General features: G+C 37.7%; 1 protein-coding gene and 1 pseudogene across 6 annotated transcripts in view; both read left to right on the forward strand.

Moving 5' to 3' along the window:
- SASH1 (SAM and SH3 domain containing 1) overlaps positions 1-20,490 on the forward strand; it is a 313,961-nt gene that overhangs the window by 241,617 nt on the left and 51,854 nt on the right. For 4 of the 6 annotated variants that reach the window (XM_072827316.1, XM_072827306.1, XM_072827274.1 and 1 more), the window contains one exon: positions 6,989-7,090. The exons of the other annotated variants lie outside the window; for them this stretch is intronic. In XM_072827316.1, coding sequence (XP_072683417.1) covers positions 6,989-7,090 — 102 coding nt within the window. The remainder of the gene's footprint in view (positions 1-6,988; positions 7,091-20,490) is intronic. 6 annotated transcript variants of the gene reach the window in all.
- LOC140608555 (lanosterol 14-alpha demethylase-like) lies at positions 726-2,686 on the forward strand (annotated as a pseudogene).

Below are 20,490 nucleotides of genomic sequence, written 5' to 3' on the forward strand. Positions count from 1 at the left end.
GATTTATAAGAATATAATAATGATAAAAATTATCAAATAAAAAAGTTAAACTTATAGTACAACCATTGTAAACATCAGTTCTATAAAATGCTGTCACAGACTACACTTTGAATAATTTAAAATTTAAGCTTTAGGTATACCTTAAAATTTTGCTTACTTTCCTTTCTAAGTAGGTATTCATCATAGCGAGTCATATTTCTTGCTCTCAGTTAAATCAATTACTAAAAGAAGCCTAATTAACCCTTAGGGCACTGGTATAGCGTTTATGATGGAGAGATAGCAATTATTAAGAGATTTCCTGCTTGGTTGTTGCCCAACAAACTGCCTGATGGATTCTTGGGTTTCCACTTAGAATAGCTGGTTTGGTTCTGTGTAGATGAGTCATAAATCAGGCTGGTTTAGAAACAAGTGAAAACTCTAAAGTCCCTAAGGAATCATTGAATGAGTTATGACTTTACCATTAAATAGAATCTTAAAGATCTGAAACCTTGAAACCATGACAACAAGCACATTCAATTTAGTTTCATATACCTGACTCTAAACCTAGTTTAGAGTAGTTTAAGGAGCAAAAAGTTTAATTTATTCTTGAGACAACCTGAGAGGAATAAAGCACTTGATGGGAGTGAGAGATGGGACTGGGTTTAGTTGGAGGCCTGAGGGCCAAGGCCATCTCCAGATGCCCATCTACCCACTTCTCTTGCTCTGTCGACTTGAAGGAATAGAAATCATCTTGGCCCGCAGTGTCTCTGGTGGACCAAAGTAGTGCTGGGCCAGCCATGGAGCAGATGACAGGTGGCAGCCTCCTGTCCTTGTTGCTGATCCACCTTCTCTCTCAACCTGGTCTCCCTGCTCCATCACACCTTTGGCCACCTGGCCCAGCTGCCAGCAGAGACGAAAAGCCCACCATACATTTTCTCTCCAGTTCCATTTCTTGAACATGGCTTAGCATTTTGGGAGAAGTCCAGCTGAATGCCTATAAAATACATGTGAGGAACATGGACATGTATTTAGTTTTACTGTGGTAGGCAAGACGTGTACTTACCTTCTGGGGAGCGATGCATGCTGCTGCACTGCTTTTTTAAAAAGCACAAATGAAGATCAGAATGCAAAAGAAGTCTACAGTCATCTGACTATACTTGTGTTTGGGAAGAGAATTGCATGTGATGTACCTAACCCAGTTTTCATGAAACAGAAGAAAATATGAGAAGTGGCCTTAACATAGTTTTAGGTGGTAGCACATTCCTATAATTGAAAAGAAAGGAATATTTTCAAAGTTGGGGAGAAAAAAAATTAGCTTGAAGCTCCTTCTGAGTTGGTCATTTTTACAGCTAGCCATTATTCATACAGAAAGGAAATTAGAAGTTAACTCCACAAGAAGGTGGCACAGCCGTGTGTGCATTTGGGTGGAGGCTTTAATAGTGCAATCTGTCTATTCCCAGTGGGGCTGCCTTGCCTAGTTTTAGGACAGAGCTCATCAAGAGATCAAGAATACTTTCTGTAAGGCAATTCAGAAACACAGATTGAAGAACAAAATTGATTACATTCTCTAAACTCTACTAGATTCTACACACAAATATGGGTGTCCTTTGGCAAATGATGAAGTGGCAGGGAAGCCTTTTGGCCTGTTCTTGGCAGGGCAGCCTACATCTTCAGCTACTAGTGCCTAGATGGGCTGTTTCTTTGGCCAGAGACAAAACACTTCATGAAAAATGTTATTTAGAGCAGAAAACAGTCTGTGGAAAGGATCTTCCCCTTTTTTGACCAGCTCAGGGATCTAAATTTACTTGAATACACACACACACACACACACACGCACACACACACACACACACACACACTCGGGCTGCCCCCAGCAGGTAGATTTAAAGTCCCTTTTCACAGTATTCAACAAAGTGGTCTCGGGAAGCCTGGATGGTTCAGCGGTTTAGCACCGCCTTCAGCCCAGGGCCTGATCCTGGAGACCTGGGATCGAGTTCCATCTCAGGCTCCCTGCATGGAGCCTGCTTCTCCCCCTGCCTGTGTCATCTCTCTCTCACTCCTCTCTGTGTCTCTCATGAATAAATAATGAACAGCTATTCACATTATAAACATTATGATTTAATGAAAAGAAGCACTTTTTAAAGAAGATATGTATTTGCAAATATTTGTAGTTTCCTCCAACTTCAGCGGTTTGGCGCCTGCCTTTGGCCCAGGGCGCGATCCTGGAGACCCGGGATCGAATCCCACGTCGGGCTCCCGGTGCATGGAGCCTGCTTCTCCCTCTGCCTATGTCTCTGCCTCTCTCTCTCTCTCTGTGTGACTATCATAAATAAATAAAAAATTAAAAAAAAAAAATATATACTTAAGATTTATGTCTTTCTTTTCTCTACTTCATGGTAAAACGAATTTTCTAAAGGACATAGGCCTTTGTATTTTAAAACATTTATTAAGGATAATTTGTTCCAAGGCTAATGGATTACTGTATTTTATTGAATCATATATATATATGATTTTATTGAATCATGTATGTATGTACACACACACACACACACACATACATACACTCTTAAGACTTGGACCTCCTATAATGATCATGCTGAGAATGTCCTTCAGAACATCAGGTGTATGTTTTCCTGCTGTCAATCAGATACTTAAAGATCCACGGGTAGAACATCTGAACTTTACTCCTGACAGGACAACCCAGTAGCAGGAGAGAAATTTGCCTGTGTGCCTCTTGGAGCTGGGAGTATCCCTCAATACATCCTTGTATTGCAGAAAATTTTGTCTGATGTCAAAGATGATTTGGTCCATTGTGCTTTGTTTATATGAATTTCATCTCATTGATGGGTATTTTCCCTCTGGGAAGTGTACAGCCATGATTCACACACCTGAAAACCCAGTTATTGATACAAACAGAGATCAAAATGAAAAAGGCTACAAGGAATTAATATGTGAAACACTACCATAAGCTGCAAAAAAAAAAAAAAAAAGGCATCTGAAGGGAATGAACTTTACAAAACACCTCTGTATTTTCTTTGAGTGTGTAATTTAAAAAGACAACAGCTTGAAAAAAAGACAGCATAACTTAAGATTTTTATATTTTGTTAACTGAACAGTTTCATCAAATCTAATGGCATTTCACACATTTTCTAATAGTTTTATGATGGATACTTACTACATGTACTTTAAGGAAGTCAAGCTTATTAGTAAAAAAAAATTGTTTAGGGCGATTTAGGTCATTGGGATATTCTATGTAACACAATTTCCAAATGGTAATTTTAAGAGCATACATAGCTCTTGACAGGTAAGCTCAGGCAAGTAAGTTAGATCTTGGGCTAGTTCTGCAAGGTTTGGAAGACCTGTGAGATACTTGAAAGCCACAGGTTATTTATCTGGGTGATTTTTGTGGCGTATGAGTGAGGATGGGTGGGTAGGGAATAAACTCAGGTTTAAAGCTTTGGCTAAAAAAAATAAAATAAAAAAAAATAAAGCTTTGGCTAAAAGAGAACTCTACAGTTTTGGTATGACGGTGCTGAGTCGTGATGAAGCTATGTTGTAGAAAAATACGTCCTTTGACATTTTAACGGGAAATACTATCTCTAGGAAATTGAGGGGGATCTATGACCGTGATTTGATAATCATATTTCCTAAAATATAATTATGAATATAAAAGACTACTCATGTAACTTGATCTAATTACTAAATATTACATATTTATCCATCTGATAAATATATGTCTAGTTCCATAAGGTCATACCTGTGTGAAAGTCCAAAATAAAGTCAATTAAAGTTTTTTTTTAGTTTTAGTTTTAGTTTTTTAAAGGTACTTGATGATTGTCACTGACTTGACTGCTGCTAAGTGAGGGAAGGGAGCAGGAGAGCCAGAGGAAAAAGCTGGACAGAGATGCAATTTAAGGAGAAATCTAGCCTTAGGCTGATCCCATAGGGAGTAGGAAGCTCTGAAAGGTGAATTGAACTGTAGAGTTGTCCTGCCAGAGAAAAAGAAGCTTAAAGCTGATTGAGGAGGAGGAGGCAGCTGTCTAGGCATCTCTGGAAAACAACTGTCAACCATGGATAGTTCTCCAGAGCAGGGTGTAGCCCAAATGCACAGTCACTGGGCACTTGGTGAACAGTTTTGTGAACGGAGTCTGAGCATCTGGTATAGCAGAGTACATGATTAGGAACTGGAAACCTATGTGTATTATTAAATTGTTTTCCTTACAGCAGCTACTGTGCATTAATCACAGAGATTTGGACAACTAGAGAGGCTCATGGAGAGAGTCCATAGGAGAACAATGAAATGATTGTCGTTTGTTTTTTTTTTAAATAGGCCCATGGGTGAAAATTGGAAAGGATTTAATCTCAGAGAAGAAACAGAAAAGAACTTAATCACTATCTTCAAGTATATGAAGGATTATTAAACAACATATCTTCAGGATATACTGAAGAGTGTTTTATTTTGTTTTAATCTCTACTGAGGACAAAATAAAAGGAAATGATTTTAACTTGGAGCTGGAGGGGATTTAGATTAGATATAGTACAAATGTTCTTTTCTTGTATAAATGGGAAACATTTTAGGATCTCATTCAAAGGTCTTTAAAATAGAGTAAGCATTAACCTACTAAGGATGGCCATCCCTCCAGGAATCCTGTCCTAGACTTAAAAGTATGAGAAAACTATGAGACTAGAGAAAATAGGATGTGGAAAGAGTATTTCTTCCTGAGACACACACACACACACACACACTTTAAAACTTCTGTCATTGTTTTAAAGCTGTACATTTGCTTTAAAAGATCTAAGTTCTCAAATGAAATCATCAACTGTCTTTCTTCCATGAAATTATATTTAAGTAAAAGCTTCTTTAGAAGCAAAGTAGAATATAAAAATGTAATTATATAAATAATAACTAGGTTGGATTTTTTTCCCTGTAAAATGCACTTAAACCTCTTTTTAGAGATCCTGTTTTATAACTTGAAAACATAAAATTAAAAAAAAACATAAAATTTTTAAAATAGAAAATTAAGAAAAAAAGTAAATTTGGGTAGAACACAAATTTGAATCTCTCTCTGAGGAAGCACACATATTCTTAGACCCCAGAGTAAATGAAGGACATGGACAGATAAAAGAAGAAAAACATTAAATCTGTTATGATTGACTAATTAGGAATTTATTTTGTTTTCATTGAAGATGAAGCTTATTTAGTGACTGCTAGGAGTTGGGCCTAAGGTTGAATATAAAAGTATGCTAGAGACTCAGAGAAAACAAATGATAACCCTGTTTTTCAGCTGGCAGCTATTTCAGTCATGCAGGGAAAATGTAGCATTTCAGAAACCAATATATTTGGAAGGAAAGGGCATTCTCATACATAACTTTATTTATTTATTTATTTATTTACTTATTTATTTACTTATTTATATTTTTTATTTTTTAAATATTTTATTTACTCATAGAGACACACAGAGAGAGAGGCAGAGACACAGGCAGAGGGAGAAGCAGGCTCCATGCAGAGAGCCTGAGGTGGAACTCAATCCTGGGACTCCAGGATCCATGCCCCCAGCTGCAGGTGGCGCTAAACTGCTGCGCCACTGCCACCGGGGCCGCCCTCTCATACATAACTTAAATGTACGATTAAGATTAGAACAATGTTAATGCCCCTAGTGCACTGGAAAGATTAAAATGAAATTAGCAAATAGCAAAAGTTCAAACACCTGGTGTTGATGTGAACTTTGAGCTCTCTTTTATCTGAAACCACAAGGCTGGTGGTAATACCATGCTTGTAATGCATCTGTTGCATGGGTACAGTGTGCTAAGCAGTTTTGTTGTGTTATCTTATGTAACTCTGGTAAAAGTTCTATGAGACAGTTTATCATCACCCCCGTTTTCCAGGTAGAGGAAATGAGGCACAGAGGAGTTAAGTAATTTGCCCAAGGGTTCCTGGTTGATACTTGGTTCTGCAGCCAAGCTCTTACACATTAATCAATCCTGTCTGCCTACCCCAGTCTGTCTCCAGTCATACATTATGTACAGAAAAAAATTTTATGGTAGAAGTGGTACTTCGAAAAGTTGCTTTTCCCTAAAGGGATATTGTCAGCATGGTGGTTTTGCCATTTCCACATAGCTCCAATGGTTGAGAACAATCTTCATACCATCTCCTGTTAGGTCAGATCATTTCTGGCTTTTGGTGTCTTGATTTATGGAACATGGTTTAATCAGTGTCTTAAATTCCTATCTAAAAGTTGCTTTATAACAGAATTTTAATACAATGGCAACTTAATTGTATTATGTTGCAGAGCTAAATTTCTACATGTTTTATGAGAACACACCTGGAACTTCTTATATTTGCCATTCTAAAAGATCTTTCTGTTCTCTTAAATTTACCAATGTCCTATAATGTTTCACTTGTCTATTTCAGAGAGTAGAAACCTAGTTTCTAAAACCAAACTTTAGATGTCTCTGAACATATTCCAGATAGCTTCTTATTTTCCTGTCATTCACGAGGGTTCCCAATAAAGCCCATTATGTTTGTTAGGCGATAACATTGAATAGGTGACTTGAAGCAGTCTAGAACTCTTAGTTTCAAGCTACCACCTTTGTTTCACTAAAATGTCTGTGGTCTACCACATTGTGTCTTCTACAAAGAGAGGCCAACCTATAGACAGTTTCTGTTTTTGAATTTATTTTTTTTTTGTTTTTTTTTTTGTTTTTGTTTTTGAATTTATAAGTGAACTGGAATAGATGAGTGTTGAGGCTGGAGGACCTTTGAGGGAAAAATCAAGGTTCTTTTTGGAACAAAGACTATGAAGAATCTGTTGTGTCTGTCAGTTGGATGTAGATGAAAAATTACAGGACAGGGCATGTGTCTTCCTTTCATTTTGGGGAACCTCATCTTTGACTGGCACTGAGTCCCCAACAGTGGCATGAAGAAGGTGCCCAGAGCATTCTCTCTGCTGCCTGGTAGGCAGCCCTGGCCATTATTCCCACGTCAATCTTTCATTTTCTCTTGTTGTAGCTCAAGGAGTATGAGGCCCAGCACCGGCAGTCAGCAGCCTTGGACCCTGCCGACTGGCCAGACGGTTCTTACCCAACATTCGATGGCTCGTCAAACTGCAATGTAAGTTTGCTGTCTCTGAGCATCTTGACTGCTCCTACTACAAAGTAGATTTTAGCCAACTTCTGCCTTTGGACTTCTTTCCATAACTAAGCTCCTACCTGGATCTGAAAAGAAGGGTTTCTTCTGACACGTTACTTGGTTTTCTTTACTTGATAGACTTATCTGCAGTCAAAATAGTGCTATTCATTCCTGTTTTTTTTTTTTTTAATTGTGGTAAATTCTATGTAACTTAAAATTTAATCTTATAAGCATTTTTAAGTTCAGTTAATATTCAGTTCAGTGGCATTAAGCACATCCACATTGCTGTGCCATCATCACCAAAATCCACTTCCAGAACCTTCTTAGCATCCAAAACAGAAATTCCATAACCATTAAACAGTAACTCCCCTTCCTTAAGTTCAGGAAGCCACCATTCCACTTTCAAGCTCTATGAAATTTGACTATTCTAGGTCCTTTATGTACGTTAGAACCATACACCATTCCACTTTCGAGCTCTATGAAATTTGACTATTCTAGGTCCTTTATGTACATTAAAACCATACAATATTTGTCCTTCTCTGGCTTATTACATGTAGCATTATATATATATTGTAGCATTATATTTTATTTTTGCAGCATATGTCAGAACTTTATTCCTTTTTAAGGATGAATAATATTCTACCAAATGGATATACCACATTTTGTGTATCCATTTATGTTGATTGACATTTGGGTGTTTTTATCTTTTGACTGTTGTAAACAATGCTGCTGCAAAAATTTGTATATGAATATCTGTTTAAGTCTTGCTTTCAATTATTTCCAGTATGCATCTAGAATTAGAATTTCTAGATCACAAGTTAATTATATGTTTACTTTTTTAAGGAGCCATTCTTCTGTTTTCCAGTGTGGCTGCATCATTGCACATTTTTTACAGCAATGTGGGAATGTGTGTGAGAGATTGAGATGTTACTCTTAATAAATGTATCATATGCTAGCCACCATTTTGTGCTGAGACTATGAGATAATCAAAAGAACTGTGTTCATGGATTGCAGTGTGCCTTTTTGGGTATTTTATCCCCTGGTTCTAAAGACTAGCATAATATAAATGTAAATCATGAACCTAAAGAATTGTAAAGAATAAATACAGTAACTCAGGACTGATGTGATTCAAACCCAACTTGAGAACACAAAGACCCAGTTGTCCTTAGTGGGTCCTTTAGTGTCAAACTCACTCTCACCAACACTTGTAATTTCCTCATTTTTTGTTAAGAGCCATCCTAATGGGTATAAAATGGTGTCTCATTGTGACTTTGTTTTGCATTTCTCTAATGACTAATAATATATATCTTCCTTATATCACTATTCAAGTCCTTGTTCATTCTTGAATTGGGTTGCTTTATTTTTGGTTATTGAGTTGTAGGAGTTCTTTGTATATTCTGGCTATTAACCCCTTATCAGATGCCTGATTTATAAATAGTTTCTTTGATTTTTAGGGTTTCCTTTTTACTTTCTTGATAATATCTTTTGACACAAAGAAGTTTTGGGTTGTTTTTTTTTTTTTAAGTTTGAAGTCCAATTTACATTTGCTTTTGTTCCCTGTGCTTTTGGTGTCATATCCAAGAAATCATAGCCTAATCTGATATCATAAGGATTTTCTCCTCTTTTTAAGAGTTTTATAGTTTCAGCTCATAATTTTAGGTCTTTGACCCATTGTAAGTTTATGTTTATATATGCTATATAACATATGCTTCCAACTTCATTCTTTTGCAGATAGATACCCTGTTTTCCCAGAACTATTTGTTGAAAAGACTGTTCCGTCCTCATTGAATGGTCTTGGCATAATTTTCAAGAATTAATTGACCATATATGCTAGGTTTTATTTCTGGGCTCTCTTATTCCATTGGTTTATATGTCTGTCCTTTGTAGGTATTACACTGTTTTGATTAATGTAGCTTTGTAGTAAGTTTTGAAATCAAGACATGTGAGGCCTCTAATTTGGTTCTTCTTTTTCAGCTTGTTTTAGCCATTCAAATCCTTTGTAGATTTCATGTGAATTTTAAGATGGGCTTTTCTATTTCTGCAAAAGATGCTGTGAGATTTTGATAGGGATTGCAATGGATCTGTAGTTGATTTGGATAGTACTGTCATCTTAATAATATAAAGTTCTGGGCAGCCCAGGTGGTTCAGCGGTTTAGCACCGCCTTCAGCCCAGGGCCTGATCCTGGAGACCCAGGATCGAGTCCCACGTCAGGCTCCCTGCATGGAGCCTGCTTCTCCCTCTGCCTGTGTCTCTGCCTCTCTCTCTCTCTCTGTCTCTCATGAATAAATAAATAAAATCTTAGAAATATATATATATAAAGTTCTTTCAATCCATGTACATGGGTATCTTTTTATTTCTTTATGTCTTCTTTAATTTCTTTCAGCAGGGTTTTGTAATTTTCAGTGTACATGTCTTACCTCCTTAGTTAAGTTTATTTCCAAATATTTTATCATTTTTGAAGCTATTATAAGTGAAATTGTTTTCTTTTTCACATTGTTCATTGCTAAGATATAAAAATGGAACTGATTTTTACATGTTGATTTTGTGTCCTGCAACTTTGCTGAATTCATTTCTTCTCTCTAATAGTTTTTGTGTGGTGGAATCTTCAGGGTTTTCTTCATAGGAGATTGTGTCATCTGTGAACAGAGACCATTTTACTTCTTTTCCAATTTGGATGACTTTTATTTTTCATGCTATTTTAATGTGACCAAACAGTGCTTTCTAGGAGTTCCACAGGGATTGTGGGAATTAGATTTGAAAGTTTCAAGCAGATATTTTTTGATGCCATCATCCAACTGCATGGAATGAGAATGGAGGGAGTTATCTGTTTTCATTTATTATGTAGTTGTTTTATTTGTTAGGTTATTTCTTCCTTAAAATCTAGAACAGGGGCACCTGGGTGGCTCAGTTGGTTAAGTGTCTGCCTTCGGCTCCGGTCATGATCCCAAGTCCTGGGATTGAGCCCTGAGTCAGGATCTCTCCTCAGGAAGGGAGTCTCCTTCTCCCTCTCCCTCTCCCCCTGCTCACGCTCATGTGCACATGTGTGTTTTTTCTCCCTCTCTCTTTCTCTCTCTCTTTCTTTCTCTTTCTCTCTCTGAAATAAAGAAACAAAATCTTAAAAAAAAAAAAAAGTCTGGAAGCAACTCTACCTCCGTGTCTTGAGCTTCTTGTCTCCTTTTGTCCATGCTGTGGACAGGTAGTCATCTCTCCAGAACATACCTTTTTTCTTGGATCTCCTGTTTCCAAAAAGCCTGATGTCTTTACAGTTCTGTAAGATAAATACCAAACATTTTGGCACACTCAAGATACTTTGCAATCTGGGTTTAATCAATATCTGTGCTCTCCTCTGCCACCCCCCACCCCTAATAGCCTCCATTCCATCCCCATTGGACCCCGCCTATGTTACTGAACATATTTTGTATTTTCATACACTCTTCTTTAATTCATGCATTAAATCTGCTTCCAGATTTTTCAAGGTAAAATTCTAGGTGTCCTTCAAGATAAAGTCCAACTGCCATCCCCTCTGAAACTTCCTACAGCCTCCTTAAGTGTATTTTATTACTTCTTATTCTGGGCTCTGTTAAACTAGCTCTGTACGTGAAACCTGACAGTTATCCTGGAGTATCAGAATTAATTGTACACATTTTAGCCTGCTTGGGAATCATGAGCTCTTGAGCAAGAAAGGCATGCTATCTTATCATCTTATCTTTGTGTCTCCAGTGAGTATCTAACTCAGTGTCTAGTTCATATGGCATGTTCTTTTTTTTTTTTAAGATTTTTATTTATTTATTCATGAGACACAGAGAGAGAGAGAGAGAGAGAGATGCAGAGAGACAGGCAGAGGGAGAAGGAGACTCCCTACAAGGAACCCGATGTGGGACTCGATCCCAGATCCTGGAATCACGCCTGAACCGAAGGCAGATGCTCAAGCGCTGAGCCACCCCGGCGTCCCATATGGCATGTTCAAGAAATATTTAGTGGACAACGTTGTATTTAAATGCTCATCTTTCTTGGCTGTTCAAAGAGCATGTTTCATGTCCTACAATCACAGCCTCTGTCTTTACACCTTCTTTGCATCTAAACAACAGGTGATGGCTTATCAAAAGTAAATATAAGCCTCCCACTATCTTCTTGTCCTTCATTTCCTGAGTCAAGCATCGGATTTCCATTTCAGCTATAAAAACAAACAACAACAGCAACAAAAAAAAACCCCTAGGGGATTGTTAATTTGAAAGCCCTGGTTGGTTTGCTTTTGTGTGAGAGACTGAGATGTTCTCCTTTATAATAATAAATGTATCATATGCTAGCCACCATTTTGTGCTGGGACTATGAGATAATCAAAAGAACTGTGTTCATGGATTTCAATGTGCCTTTTTGGGTCTCTTATCCCCTAGTTCTAAAGACTAGCATAATATAAATGTAAATCATGAACCTAAAGAATTGTGAAGAATAAATACAGTAACTCAGAACTGATGTGATTCAAACCCAACTTGAGAACACAAAGACCCAATTGTCCATAGTGGGTCCTTTAGTATCAAACTCACGATACATTGTCCTGATTAATAGCATTTGAGTCAAGGGGGAGGTTATAAGACCATGCAGTCAGAAAAACAGGACTGCCGTAAAAACCTCACACACTCAGACAGCAGGGAAAGAGGTTTGTCTCATTTAGAGAGTGTTAATATAAATTGAGTACTGTAGTAGTTTTGAATGAGCTGCTCAGAAAGCATTATTAGGTATTCGTTTGTTAGTTATTACCTCCTTCAGACAGTAAGTCAGAACCATTAGCTTGGTATAAATTATCAGAGTAAAATGGGTACTTTGTAGAAGTTGGACATTCATTCCCTTGAGCATTTCTGTTCAGTGAGGAGACATCTACCAAGTGCTTGCTGTATATCAGGCTTAGTGCTAGATCGTCAAGTTACACAGGTAAAGGAGCAGGAGAGACAGACCCTGCCCCAACAGTTTACCCAGCAGTGCAGAGGTTAAAATCACTCCAACATGTGCTCACACAGACTTGAGATGTCATATACACACTGACATTTATTAGTTTCTTAGCAAACCATTTCTTCATAAATGACTCAAAAATAAACTCAGCCTGTTCTTGTGGGATGAAGGGCCAGGAATACCATATGCACCCTCCATTTCCAGTATGATCTTCCAGAAGCTCCAAAGTGACTCTTTGCTTAGAGATGTAAGTGAAGACAGACCGTTCAGCAATGGGAGTTTTTTGAAGCGGTGTTACTTATTCTGCATATTTTGCTAGTTGGCTTTGTGCAAACAACCCACACCCATTTCCAGTCATGCTGTTCATTCCTATAGCTGACCACCGTTGGCATTGAAATTGGCTTGAACTTGATTGCAGTCCTAATGTATGTGACACTCGCCCCTCTTACCCCTACCTTAGCCTGTCCTATGTTTTTATGGAGACTCAGCAAGAAACTCCATCCAAAATAGTCCTTCTCAATTATGCTACATTGGCCTGATAGCAGAGTAATTAATTTCAGATAATTCCCACTGTGTCCTTACTCGAGCCGCTGTGGGTTAGGCACTTTGATTATCTTTTGTGCGAGGGCCAGGGCTTTTCAGTTTTCTATTGATTCTTTTCCATACTGAGATGTAAATAGCTCACTGGCCGTAGTCGGGAATGTCCAGGCCATGAAAGTTTCAGGGATCACAAGCCCTTTGTCAGGAGACCTCAATGCCTATATTGATGCCTGTCGTGCTTTAGGATTTCATTTGCATTGATTTCATAGACTGTCCTACCCCCATAACTGACATTAGATAATTGCGTGTTGCCTCACAATAAATCCATATTCACATTCCTGGTTTCCAAGAATGTAAAGTACTAAAGATAGTTACCAGGGGAAGTGAAAAATAGCTTTCTTTTTGCCAGAGGAGAATGTGTTCACTGCTGTTTCTCATTAATAATAAACTTCTGTTGTGAGTGTTAGAGTTTTTAAAAAAAATTTCTGATTGAGCACTTAACTTGACTCCTTGTTAAATATCTGAACATTTATTTTAATTTTATTTTGACAAATTTTGTTTTTCTTTGCCTCCTGCAGGGGGAAGGTTGTAAGGGTTCTCATTTTAAGCTTTCAACTTTATGCCTTGAGGTTCAATTTACCTCCTGGTTAAAAAAACGTTTAGTGAAATTTGCTCTCCATCCTCCTGGGGTTTTTTAGTTTTTTTACTCCAGGGGTAAGTTTTCTTAAATCATACTTTTTATGTTCCTACAAGATTCATAGGTAACAGTTGGTGATCTGTGTTTGGTTCTTAAATATTAATGAAAATGCTTTCAGTGAAACATCGTTCCAAAAATGTCAAACTGTAAATTGTTTAATTATGATGTGGCTTAAGTTATTTCTAAAAATATATGATGTTAAAGAAAAATTAAAGCAACAACAAGGATAATAAGGTGCTGGAGGAGCTCTCAGAGTCCATTGTAGACATTTATTTTGGTCCCATTTGTGTGTTTCACTTGATACAAAATGTGTTCCAGAAAAAAATTGGAATTAGGTTTCTGTATCTGGAGCTCCTCTCTAGGATGAAGCAACTATGGTGAAATGTTTTGTGAAGCGAGTTATTTTGTAACGCAAACCATCATTTTATAATTGATCTTCTACATTTGGGGAAACTTAGCTGGGAAGGATTTATGCAAGGAATGCTCTAATGTTAGAGCTGAGGTATAGTAACACCCTACATCCACCTGTGCATCTCTTCATAGTCTTCATTTCTAGCTCTGAATATATTTTGCCACCAACTGGTTTGAAGAACAGAGAGCCATGGGTTGAATTATGTCCCAGATTTTGGGCAACAGAGACACAATGTCAAGTGGTCACTTCTTCGACTTCTTTCAAAATACTATTTTAAGTGTTTCCTTAATTGAGGACTTCCAAGGTCTCAACTAAAATATTCCCATATTATGAAATGTTTTGGTTCACATAAGGCAAGACCATTACATCTTTTTGGGACTTCCTAAAATTGTAAACTGTAAACTTGTCCCTTGCTGCCCAGACAGGTTTTACTAGCTTTTCAGAGTTGTTTCACCTGCCTTAGTTAGAGCCGGAGGATTCAGGTCTGATATTTTGAAAGGAGAAATTGCCACAGCCTTGGTCTAAACTAGAACTTCCTAAAAGATAATGTGCAGAAAGCCAAGAAGGCATTCCACAAAGTTACTTTATTAAATGGTTCTTGCGGTGAATGGTTTGATTTCTATTATGGCCAAAGAAAAGGCTAACGATTTAATCACTTAATATATAATGTAACAGGAGAACAGAGCACATGGTGTGTGCCTTCACCAACAAACTGACCTGTCCTCATTTAAGGGGTGTCCATTTATTGATGCTCTTTTTAGAGTCTGGCATTATGAGTTGAACCAGATTTTTTTTTTTTAATTGGCTATCTTGATGTGTTTATTTTGAATATGTTTCCTTTACTAGGGTGAGCTTCTAGACAAGGTGTGTAAGTTAAAATTTATGAAAAGTTTTATTTTTATATTTCAAAGGTGTTAGAAGAAAATATAAATCAATATCTTAGCTTCCTCATTTGGGGAAATCTAACCCCATAAGAAGACTTTTTTTTAATGATAACGCATAATGAATTTACAAAATTTTCTCCCACTTATAGATACTCCTAGCAATTACAAAAAACACAATATTCGTATTTGCTGACTCTGAGTGAATATTTTTTGGATGCATAAATTGTGTGAAGATTCACATATACCACAAAATGAGAGTTGGCATTATAGGTACAGGAAAGGTTTTCTGTGAAAATGGTCGACTTCCTTATACTGTCTCCTATATTGGTTTTAACAAGGAAATTTAAGAGAGGTAGATTCCAAGCATATAAAAATAACTTATATTTCTGGATAAACTGTTTGCTTGTTTGTTTATCTATCTATCTGTCTATTTATTTATTTTGAGAGGGAGTAGGGGGAGGGGCAGAGAGAGAGAGAATCTTAAGCAGACTCCACACCCAGCATGGAACCCAACGCAGGGCACAGTCTCATGACCCTGAGATCATGACCTAAGCTGAAATCAAGAGTCAAACACTCAACTGACAGCCACCCAGGTGCCCCTAAACTGTTTGCTTTTAATGGTGTTTATAGTTTTTCTTCGTAAATCTTTTTCTAGAGAATTTTTTTTTCATAATCTTAATATACTAAGAGTTTCAGCTTTAATAGAATTCTGATTGGCAAGGTAACTTTTGATTTGTGGCTAGAAGATGGTTCTGCTCATTGAAGCTTTAATGGTTATATTAGCTGGGCTTGAACATGGGATGGTTGGATGTGTGCTTCAGCTCTTTATTTCTTAAACATAAGAGCTTTGCTCATTTGACTTGTATTATGGCCAGGAGAAAGAGAAATATGGCCACCAATAATTTACCAGAAGGCATTTATACCCTGCATCCCTGGGACACATAATCAACAATTCTTTATACCATGCTATGTACCAGAATAATGACCACTTTTCTAAATCTTTCTAAATGTAACTATGTTAAAAATAACTTTTATTGATTCTTGTCTTTTAATGCATACTTGAAGCCTTCAGATGATTACTCAGACTTTTATGGAAATTTACTTTCTGTAAATTTCTTTTTTATTTGGGAAGGTACAGGAAGAAATACTACTCTTAATTTCAGTAAAGGTGATTTTGAAACTAAAAATGACAGGAACATATTAAAATTCTCTTTAGAAGGGTAAAAGTAATGATTCTTTAGACCTGCAGCTTATGCTGAGTCCAGGAGACAAAAATCAGTCCATTGGAACAAGGTGCATAGTGCAGTCTCTTGAGAAAGATGAATTTTGTTCTAACTGCATGTAAGCTGACCAAGAAGCATTGTTTAGAGGACTTCTTGTCATTGATTCCACACCACCCTCTCGTCCCCAGGCTTCTCCCTGGGACAGGAGCCAAAGTTTGAGGCGTATATTTGCTGAGAGTGCCTAAAGATCATCCTCTGTTAACAAAGTTAGCCCAGAAGGAGGTTCTGCCCTTGGGAAAGCCAGGTGCTTGCCTTTGCCCAGAGTCCTTATGGTAAGGAGCTGGTTAAATTGAATGCAGTCTTTAGGTTCAGATATAGCTGTACCACCTATTAGCTCCGCATCTGTGGGAAAGTTGTTTCATCAATTTGAGCCTCTGCTTTCTTATCTGGAAAGCAGGCACAAGAATATCTATCCCATACAGGTGTTGCAAGAATTAAATGGCACAAAGTAAATACCCAGTGAATGTCACTTTCTATTACTTTATGTTTAGATCTTTTACCTTTCCATTAACTGTTACTCTTAAAATACTTGACCCCCCCCCCCCATGAAAGTGCTTTTTTTTTTTGTACATGTCATTAACATGCTAGCAAAGGCTGATGTAGTGCAGCAGATAGGCTTGTGTTGTCAGAACAAGCTGAATACAGCTAGTGTATGTTTACTTAGCTATGCTTTTACCAAACACATCATCAGTTTATCTTCTGTTTCAGAAGGTGTTATTCTGTAAGTGGGTTCAGGGGTGGGTCCAATATGATATCTTTCATCATGTTGTACTTTGGGATTACTGTTTGGGAAGAATAAACAGTTAATTGTGCTGAAATTACCTAGGGCCATGCTGTGCTATGAGGTGGTGGTCTCACTGACTGTGTGGGCATGGGCTTCTGTGTGTGTCATGGTGGAGAGCATTCTTGTGGCAGGCCCCAAGGTCACTGGGGATGTGGCTCTTTGTACCCAGCAGATTAACCAGGCACATCTCTATTTTTGCCAGTCTGTATAGTTACAGAAAGTTGAGTTTGCTGCCTGCAGACCCTCCTTAGAACATATCAGGGCCACATGAACAGAAATAAATAATGACAAAATAGCCAGGTACTATATAATCTGAGGGAACCTATTTTTTTTAACACTTTTAAATTTTAAGGTAGCTTTTGGTTACATTCTGGTCTGTTGTTTCTTTCATTAGGTTGAGTCATTGAAACTGGAGTTAAGCTTTTGACTTATAAAAATGGCAATTTGATTTGTCCAACCCGATACATGAATACCAAACAGGATGTACCACATTTCCCCTGCTAGCTGATTGTATCTAAGTAAATACATTTGTAATGTAATCTGGGGTAAGGATTGGCATTTGGATTTTCATCACCAGTTTTTATTTTGCTTTTAGAAGTAACCTCAGGGAGATTGGAGTAAGAGAGGATTTCCATCACTTGTTTAATGAGATTTATCACATGTTAATTCCTCCTTGAATCATTTGCCCTAATGCCAAATCTTATATAATGGATGTGTTAGAAAGATCCCGGCCTTACTGTGGTTCAAGAGTAGGATCTGGATCAAGGGCCGCCACCTCTAGCTTAAGCCAAATTATTGAAGTCATAGGCTACCCATCATTTTGTTTCGAATCCATTTGAATCTTAAGTTACCAGTTACTTATTTTATAAAAACTCCTGGGGCACCTGGGTGGCTCATTTGGTTAAGTGTCCAACTCCTGATTTTGGCTGAGATCATGATCTTGGAATCCCAGGATTGAGTCCCATATCAGGCTCCATATTCAGTGGGGAGTCTGCTTGAGGATTCTCTGTCTCCCTCTGCCCCTCCCCCTGCTCTCTCTGTAAAATGATAAATAAATCTTTAAAAAAAACTCTTAGCACTATAGTCAGTCATCAGACAATGAATGACACTCATTTGGAAAGCAATATTTTAATACAACCAAATTCCGTTTTAAGATTTTATTTATTTATTTATTTATTTATTTATTTATTTATTTATTTTAATTTTTATTTATTTATGATAGATACAGAGAGAGAGAGAGACAGAGACATAGGCAGAGGGAGAAGCAGGCTCCATGCACCGGGAGCCCGACGTGGGATTCGATCCTGGGTCTCCAGGATCGCGCCCTGGGCCAAAGGCAGGCGCTAAACCGCTGCGCCACCCAGGGATCCCTATTTATTTATTTGACAGAGAAAGAGAGAGCACAAACAAGAGAGTAGGAGAGGGAGAGACAGACTCCCCGTGGAGCAGGAAGCCGGATGTGTGACTCAATCCCAGGACCCTTAACCAACTGAGCCACCTAGGCACCCAATACAACCAAATTCTAATTCAAATTTTTTTAACAGAATAATGTCTGTAGAAATACCCTTTATTCTCGTACCATTCATCTCCCTCTATGTACCGTACCACACCCTCTATCATCCCCTTATTGTTGTACTATTACTGGTATAATGCTAATAGCATTGCACAATTAGTTCCTAAAAGGATTTCTTGCCCTGTACTTTTGACCCAGAGTGTCGGTGAAAGAATGCCATCTAGAGCATTCTTTTACTCATTTGTAGTGCAAGCATTACTGAGTACCTACTACATGCTAGTCTCTATACACAGGGGTTTGTATTTAATAAGAGACGAGTGGATTGCATGGTTGAGGATTTAGTTGGAATGTTTCTACCTAGTGTGTTAAGCATACACACAGAATCCATCAAGTCCCAGTGAGGAGAGTTTGGGAAGCCTTCCCAGAGCAGGTGGCTGAAACTGAGTAAGAGTTCACCAGGAGAAGAAAGAGAAATATATGTCGGGCAGAGATAGCACCAAGGCACTTAGGTAAAACAACCAGGTAAATCTTAAAACTTGGACCATATAGGGAAATGGATTTAAATAATACAGCTCTTCTCTGTATCAGTATTTTGACTGCTAGAGTATATATCCTGGTTCTTCATTCTTACTTACAAATTGGTTCTGTAATAGATCATTTGAGTCCTCTCTTTCCTTATGACTGCAGTTTTTAAATTAATATCGTTAATGTTTTTCATCTTGTCTTTGAAGTCGTAGTTAATTGAATTCATGTTCTTATTAAATTATTTTATAGAGTGAAGCAACTGTTAGGAATTTCTTCTGCTCTTTGAGTTGTATTTTCATTTGATGGGGACATGGGATCAAAAAATAGGATCTTTGTGTTTTTCCATGCCTTTTCTCTGTTTTTTCCCCCTTGCCTGCCATACATTTGTTTGAATAGTTGTCATATATTTCTTTTCACTTGATCATGCCTGGGTAGTTCAGGTCAGATTTTCTATTCATGCTGCCATAATGAGGATTGGTTTTTGACCTGTTCAGCATGCTGTCTGACAGAGATTGTTTCCTTTCTTTCAAGCTACAGTTGAGAGCTTTATTTTGTCCGTTCATGTTTGTTGTTGCTATAGCCTGATGTAATGACCAGAGAACTGGGGATACCCCATGAGAGGGAATGTGATCTTTACTAGGATACCTGGGCTCTGCTCCTCTCTCTTAATATTGTATTAAATGTGCTGCACCATGGTTCCTGGAACTTGGTGTGGATGGATGGGTATGGTGTCAGTCTGCTTTTAATTAATTTCTCCAATTCTGGTGAATTTCTAAGAGGCTTTATTTCACTCAGGATCAGCCTTACTGACTTTCCATTCTTTCACTCATTATTCTCCTGAAGCAATTTCCATTGTTCCTAGGTCAAACAAACAAGCAAACAAACAAACAAACAAAAAAAAAAAAAAAAAGGAAGACCACAGTTTATTTCCTTCAAGATTTGAAATTCTATGGAATAATTCTCAAGATTCCCACTGATACCGCTTTTAGAAAAGTGAGGCCTTTTCCCTTGGTCTTCAGAAATTAGTTTCCTCCCTCAACCATGAAGTTTTAAAACTCACTATATTAGATTATATGCATTTCCTTGTCTGGGTGCCCTTGGTGGAATATTTTTGCTAGTTTTTAGTAATTCTGTTTTTTGGAAGCTATTGCTTATTTTGTTCATTGTTGTGGGAAGGATATTCTGTGGTCTGGTTTTCAAGTCATCATGACTTGATAGCCAAGGAGAGGACCACAAACAACATAGCCCTGAATGATTCTTTTCTAAGGATTCAGCCTAGATTTCTTAAATTTGGAAGTAAATTTGCTTTCTTTCTTTTTTTAAAGATTTTATTTATTTATTTGAGAGATAGAGACAGAGCACGAGCAGAGGGGAGAAGCAGAGGGGTAGGGAGAAGCACCTGGCTCTATCCCAGGACCCCGGGATAAAGACCTGAGCCAAAGGTAGCCGTTTAACCAGCTGAGCCACCCAGGCTGCCCTGGAGGTAAACTTGCTTATTGAAGCAATTTAATCAAAATAAATTTGCTTATTATTTGTTCTACAGACATAAGGATAATTATGTTAAGGTGAGAAATCATGACTCTAGGAGGTGGTATTAGCCCATTTGCATCCAGGTTTAAGAGAGAATTGTACTGACTGTGGCTTAAGTTTTGGTTGGAGGAAAGAACCAGATGTCTGTACCTTTCCTTCATTGCCATGTAGGTTCTATGAGTTTTCTGTATTTTTTCATCATCATGTGCCTAGACAAGGTTGTTTGGCAGCCCTGTCCAAGAAGTCATCGTGCTTGATCCATGAAT

Source organism: Canis lupus, chromosome 1 (genome assembly GCF_048164855.1).
Source record: "Canis lupus baileyi chromosome 1, mCanLup2.hap1, whole genome shotgun sequence".
Lineage (NCBI taxonomy): Eukaryota > Metazoa > Chordata > Mammalia > Carnivora > Canidae > Canis > Canis lupus.